Consider the following 6,592-nt stretch of genomic DNA (forward strand, 5'->3'; position numbering starts at 1 on the left):
AGATAAAAATTTTAATTAACTTGGAATCATTCAAAATTTCCTTAAATTTCCTGAAATATTATGTAAATCGTCAAAGAAACTGTTAGAATTCCTGAAAAGGAGTGAATTCTTTCAAAAAATGGTTGAAATTATTGATATTAAATTGAAATAGAGAAAGAATTTTTTGTTAAATTACATAAATTAAGTTGAAGACGGTCGAAATTAGTATAGAATTCGATAATTTATCATGAAATCACTCAAAATTTGATTAAAATTCATTAATAATTTAGATATGGTCAAAAAATTGGATAGAATTCGATAAAATAAAATGGAATCTTTGAAAATTTATTGAAATTCTTTATATTAACTTGAAATCTGAAAGAATGTTTGGTCAGAATTACCTAAATCAGGTTGAGTTCGTTCAAAACATGATTTATATTCCTTAAATTCAACTTAACATCACTCAAGGTAGACTTAAAATTCTCTAAATAATATAGATATCGTCAAGAATTTTGAGAGAATTCCATTTAATAACATGAAATCTTTCACATATTGTCTGTAATTCCTTATATTAAGTAAAATCGTCAAAGAATTTTCGGAAAAAATTTAAAAAATAGGTTGAATTCGTTTAAATTTGGTTAAAATTCCTTCAATTAACTTGGAATCACTGAAAATTTTATTAAAATTCATTAAATAATAGAGTAATTATCAGAAACTAAAAGGATTTCCTTAAATTAGAGTGTAATCTTTTATAAACTGGTTGAAATTCTTTATATGAACTTGAAATTGTCAAAGAATTTTAGGATAAAATTATATAGATTTCGTTGAATTCGTTCAAAAGTCAATTAAAATTAGTTAAAAATTAACATGGAAACAGTCAAAATTGTTTTAATTTCCAGAAATATTATGTAAATCGTCAAAGAATCTGTTATAATTCATAATATTAAAGTGAAATCTTTCACAATTTAGTTGAAATTATTTATATTAACCAGAAATCATCATTTTTTGGTTAAATTTATATAAATTAAGTTGACGTCGGTCAAAATTAGTTTAGAATTCCATAAATTACCTTGAAATCACTTCAAATTTAATTAAAATTCAGTAATAATATAGATTACGTCAATTTCTTAAAATTTCTTAAAACAGGTTGAGTTCGTTCATAATTTGATTAGATTCTTTTAATTAACTTAGAATGACTGAACATTTTATTAAAATTCATTAAAAATACAGTATTTATCAGATTTTTGAAGGAATTTCTTAAATTAGAGTGAAATCTTTTATAAATTTGTCGAAATACGTTATTTATCATGAAAAAGTCAAAGAATTTTAGGTTAAATTATATACATTTCGTTGAATTCTTTTAAATTCTATTAAAATTCATTAAATTAACTTAGAATCGTTCAAATTTCCTTTAAATTTCTTGTATTATTATGTAAATCGTCAAAAAGTTAGCTAGAATTCCCAAAATTAGTGTGAAATCTTTCACAAAATAATTGATATTATTTATATTAATTTGAAATCGAGAAAGAATTTTTGGTTAAAATTATATGACTTAGGTTGAATAAGGTCAAAATTAGTTAAAATTCCTTAAATTATCATGAAATCCATCAAATTTTGATTAAAATTTGTGGGAACATCCCACATTATCATGCATTTCTGCAACGCTCGCTCTTCTCATTGCTTTTCACCATCACGCGCGCTAACCAATCTGATTGCTTCAAACGTTCATATTTATACTGGGATCGCTCCTGGCCCGCATCTACGTCATTACGCGGGCTAGCCAATCAATTCTTCCTCCTCACTTTCGAGTTTGGCTCCGCCCCACCGACCAGCGTATAAAAAGGAGCGACTCCAAAGCCGAGTTATTCATAGTGAACTATCACCCCTGCAATCAAAGAAGCACACAAGCATGGCCCTGAATTGCGAGAGAGATATGCATCTTTTTTTTGGCCGAGGTGAATTCTGTGTTTTCCACTGCATGCTCTTGCTATCTGTTTCCAGGATGTACTGCAAACACCATGCTTCATCACCATTAATGACCCTATCAAACATCTCTGCATTGTGTAAAAGATCAGATGCAATGCATAGCCGATGTGTCTGGTCATCTGTCAAGATTTGAGGCACCATGTACCATCTAACAGCTTGATAGGATCTGGAAGGAAACAGTCATGGCCTAATCTCAGGTACTATACCAGCATTTGAATGGAGGGTCTAGGAAAACCACAAAAAAGTCAACCAGAAGAGCTGTGTACGAGCCAAGATTAGAACCAAGCATCCCTTGAATACAAGAGAGAAGTAACATAGTTTTAGCCAACTAGTTCAGTCACTCAGTATGATGTGAAGGGAATTTCTACTCACGTGTATTCACAAAAGCTGCACTTGAATGGTTTGCTGTCCAGGTGTCTGTATCTAATGTGTACACTAAGGGATGATGGAGTAGGGCAAGTCATGTCGCAAAAGGAGCATTTGTAGTGGTTCACATGGTGACGCATGTGGTCCCGCAACAGTCTCTCAGATGGGTAATACTTGGAGCAGTGTGAACACTGATACCCTTGTACTGCAACAGTTCACATCAGCAACAATGGATAATGTGGTGCATGGTCAAACATGAAATTCAGAACTTAGCAAACACACATCTGCTCTAAAACACAATCGTAAATTTCAGCTTTCACTGTCAAGCACATATGCATCAAGATTTATAACTCACATTCCAAGGGAACCTGGCGCTTACAATGGTCAAAGAACTTAGTTTTTGTTGCAAAGAGCCCACCACAGGTTGGACAGCCCACAAGTTTCTCCTGCGTATGGCTTCTGACATGGTCCGCTAATTTGTACATTGACCGAAACACAGACTTGCAACCTGCAGCACAAAAAGGTTTATACTTCAATATTGGAGTTAAGCTCTCTGCACACACATTCAGCAATGACTAAATTTTCTTGTGAATATGACATTGTACTTCGTTGTGTGGTAGTTACCTAATAATATCAAATTAAATGGGGAAGTTGTTTAATATCAGATGAGATGAAAGGATGATTACATATGCTTAACATGAATGTATGTCTGGTTCAGGAAGGATGAAATAAAACCACAAAAAACTCAATCATACAAATGAGGTTCTAAACTGGGCATATTCAAAACACTTACTGCTCTACCAACCACAATGAAGAATGATTTGCTCTTCCTCATGTCAAACAAAATGTTATTTTAACAAAACACATTCATTCACACCCAGGTAGTCAGATGCCTAACAGAGAGTCACTGTACACTTCAATGTATCCTTTAACCCATTCAGTGGCATTTCCAAAACTGTTCCATTCTGTTCCTACTCGATATATCCACAGAAAACTTTCAAACTCAGTGCTGTATATTGCCTGTTATATCCCACTGTTTCTCTGGGTTGTGTGATGGCTCCTGCATGCAGGTCCTGTGCTTCTCAGAAGATGGCAGCACCACAAGTCATGATTTTCTGGATGCAATAACAATGTCTCTTTTACATCAGGGAACACAAATTTAATTTTAAATCATTAATGAAGGGGTTAAAGCAGCTTAACATCACAATCGCATTAAGTTTATGTTTATAAGATTACCGACTACTGAATTCACAAATGCAGAAATTGAATATATTTTGTGGAGTGGATTAACTATATGCAACGATTTGTGACTGCCATAAAACTATAATGTTAATAAAGAAAAGGACCTTAAGTAATTTCAGGTTTACCACTGCCCCTGGGAACTGTATACCTTGTGGTTACCATTAAAGAAGTTAAACTAACATAACTTCGAAAAAATACTGTTTACTTATCAATATTCTATCTGCAAGAAGGCTTATAGTCTCTGTGGGAGTAATACCAAATGCATATATATTTACAATATATATTTACAATATGGTGACCAGTCACTCATGCCTCTTTTACTCCTGATGCTGATGTCACTACTATACTATTCACAGCAAAGTTAAATGAAATATCAGACATATTTTTAAAATTTACAAACAAATCTGAATTTAGTAAGGTTAGTTTGTGTTAGAGACGATTACTTTAATTTCAGTTAATTACTTTACATATTTGTGTTGCTCTAGTAAGCATATTTACATTACATATTTTGAGGAATGCTTTATGGTATATACCATAATTTGGGTACATGCTAAAGAGGCTAAGTAAATGATTGTTTATTTTAAAGTTCTTTCATCACGTGGAACACATCTGTCTCAACTTTAGCTCTTCTCATAGCAGTCATAAAGCTAAAATGGGAGAAAGAAAGTCTATCTCTTTTGAATTTCAATTCCTGTTTAATGTATCCAAATCATTTTTCTGTTACGACAACTTTATTTACAGCCATCAGATACCTACAACTGTGAAGATATAAATACACTACAAGTTTCCAAATTTGCTGACACATAAAAACAGGTGACTGCACTCCTTCTGGCTACAGCAACAGCTATGGGCGCAGAAAAGTAGTGTCATACTGGTATAAATTATGGTGAGAAATCATGGCAGGATAGCTCACCACGCCAGCTGCAGGGAACACCACCTTCTACGTTATTACCACGTGGGTTGCAGTGGACATGTGTCTGAACATGGTTGAAGTACATCTGTGAGTTGTTGAATGTTCGCTCACAGTCATCCCAACAACATGTAAATGGATCTGGCAAGTCTGGTACCAAGTTCTTTCCAACCTGGATGAATGTGCAAGCCTGTTACATAAGAAGATTACTTTCTGTACTAACATATTTTGCTCTACATATATAACAAATCAAAAAAGTAAAGCTATCCCTGTAACGGGCCGTGAAGGCCCATAGGGTTGTGAAACGTTGAGGGGTCCCACATTTTGTAAACAATCGGCTCAAAGATGGTGGTAAGGTTGTCAGCCTTATGCGCTGGCCGTGCTTTACTCCCCAGGAAAATTATTTAATTAATTCCAGGTATACATGATACAAACTCCGTCTTCAGTGCAAACCATATATTATAGGTGTTTCATTTTGGTCTCCACTACACACTACCTGATTCGGCCACAAACAGCCATCATCAGGTGTATTACTCACGTATCTGTCACACTGCACTTAGTTTAACATTTAAAATTTAAAAACACAGGTCTTCCTGGTTGTTCCTTTCGTTGTTATTACCAAAATCTAGTTCGTTGATGTCTTTGTCATTTACACACGTCAATTTTGATTTCTCTGAACTAGCACTTATAAAACCTTCAGTTCTAATTTTAAAATCTTTTCAATTTTCCTCTAAATTTTAAAATTTGAAATTGTTATGGTTACTCGCCCTATGTCTATAGTGCTGCAGTGGCTACTTCTTGTTTCTAGTACTGTACCAGTGTTATTCTGTGTAGTCTCTCTGTGTGCATAGTAAAAGACAAGCAGCAGCACAAAGACATCAACGAAGTAGATTTTGGTAATAACGACAAAAGGAACAATCAGGAAGACCTGTGTTTTTAAATTTTAAATGTTAAACTAAGTGCAGTGTGACAGATACATGAGTAATACACCTGATGATGGCTGTTTGTGGCCGAAACATGTAGTGTGTAAAGGAGAGCAAACGAAAGACCTATAATATATGGTTTGCACTGAAGACGGAGTTTGTATCATGTATCGTATGGAGTGCAACAGGATGCTTAAATATAATATTGTAAACAATTCCTGGTACTCATTGCTGTTAGAGGCTGAGTCAACTGCAGGGCCTGGAAGGATTAGGTCAACTGAAAAAAATCCAATGACCTCATCAGGACTTGAACCCGCGACTTTCTGGCTTGTAGCATAGTGCCAAATAAAAAAAGTAACCAAATAAATACTGTAACATCTATTCAAGCATTGTTTGACATTTTCTAACTTGGAACAAGGTGAACCAATTCATACTGTCTACAGTTCGGTTCTCTGGTCAGCTGAGGACGTGAACTGTTCTGTGTACCAAAGCCAAACCTTGGACTATGTGGCTTGTACTAAACGTAGGTCTGTTACAATGGAAAAGCAGAATCTGCCCCAAGGATGTAGAGGACCAGATGGTAAATAAATCAATATCTAAAAGCTTTGTCTCAGACATTAGCATTCTCTCAAAACAGACTCAGTATAGAATGTTGTTTATGCAACACTAAGCCAGAATTTAGCAGACAATAACAAAAGTGTAAAATATATACATATGCTCATCACTTACTGGTAGCCTTGATCGAGCCAAAATATTTGATCCAATGCACTTTATTTTGGTATGGTATGAGTGGAAATTGACATGTCTCACTATCTCATTGGAGTCCGAAGATTCAAACCCACATGACTCCCATAAACAAGCATATACATCTGCAACACACATATTATCTGTTTTCAGTTTCTCAAACCATGTAAGTTAATTATTACAGTTAATAATAAACCAGTGTTTCTCATACAGCCCCTGTTCTGTTCTTCCTAATGTTCCTATGGCCTGTAAGATGTTAAGAACAAACCACTGCCCTCATGACAACTGCACTGCAACATATACTGGAATGATGCAGGCCAGCCAGGTACATTACACATAAATGCAGAGCCAATATGTGGTCATGTTCTGAAACAGGTTGTCTAATCTTACTGTCAACCTGAGGTGAAGATACAGTTTTACTAAGAGAACTGGAAATACATAC

The 6,592-nt window shown here is 34.4% G+C and overlaps 1 protein-coding gene across 1 annotated transcript; it reads right to left on the minus strand.

The window, feature by feature from the left end:
• Window positions 1–1,845: 1,845 nt before the first annotated feature.
• Window positions 1,846–6,334, minus strand: LOC111865294 (histone H4 transcription factor). The gene is made up of 5 exons (XM_023853192.2): window positions 6,136–6,334; window positions 4,487–4,673; window positions 2,687–2,839; window positions 2,338–2,536; window positions 1,846–2,131 (listed from the first exon to the last, which is right to left on the minus strand). The coding sequence occupies exons 1-5, from the start codon at window positions 6,286–6,288 to the stop codon at window positions 1,846–1,848; spliced, it is 978 nt and encodes a 325-aa protein (XP_023708960.1). The 5' UTR covers window positions 6,289–6,334.
• Window positions 6,335–6,592: the final 258 nt, after the last annotated feature.

This window comes from Cryptotermes secundus, unplaced genomic scaffold (genome assembly GCF_002891405.2).
Source record: "Cryptotermes secundus unplaced genomic scaffold, Csec_1.0 scaffold2907, whole genome shotgun sequence".
In the NCBI taxonomy this organism is placed as follows: domain Eukaryota; kingdom Metazoa; phylum Arthropoda; class Insecta; order Blattodea; family Kalotermitidae; genus Cryptotermes; species Cryptotermes secundus.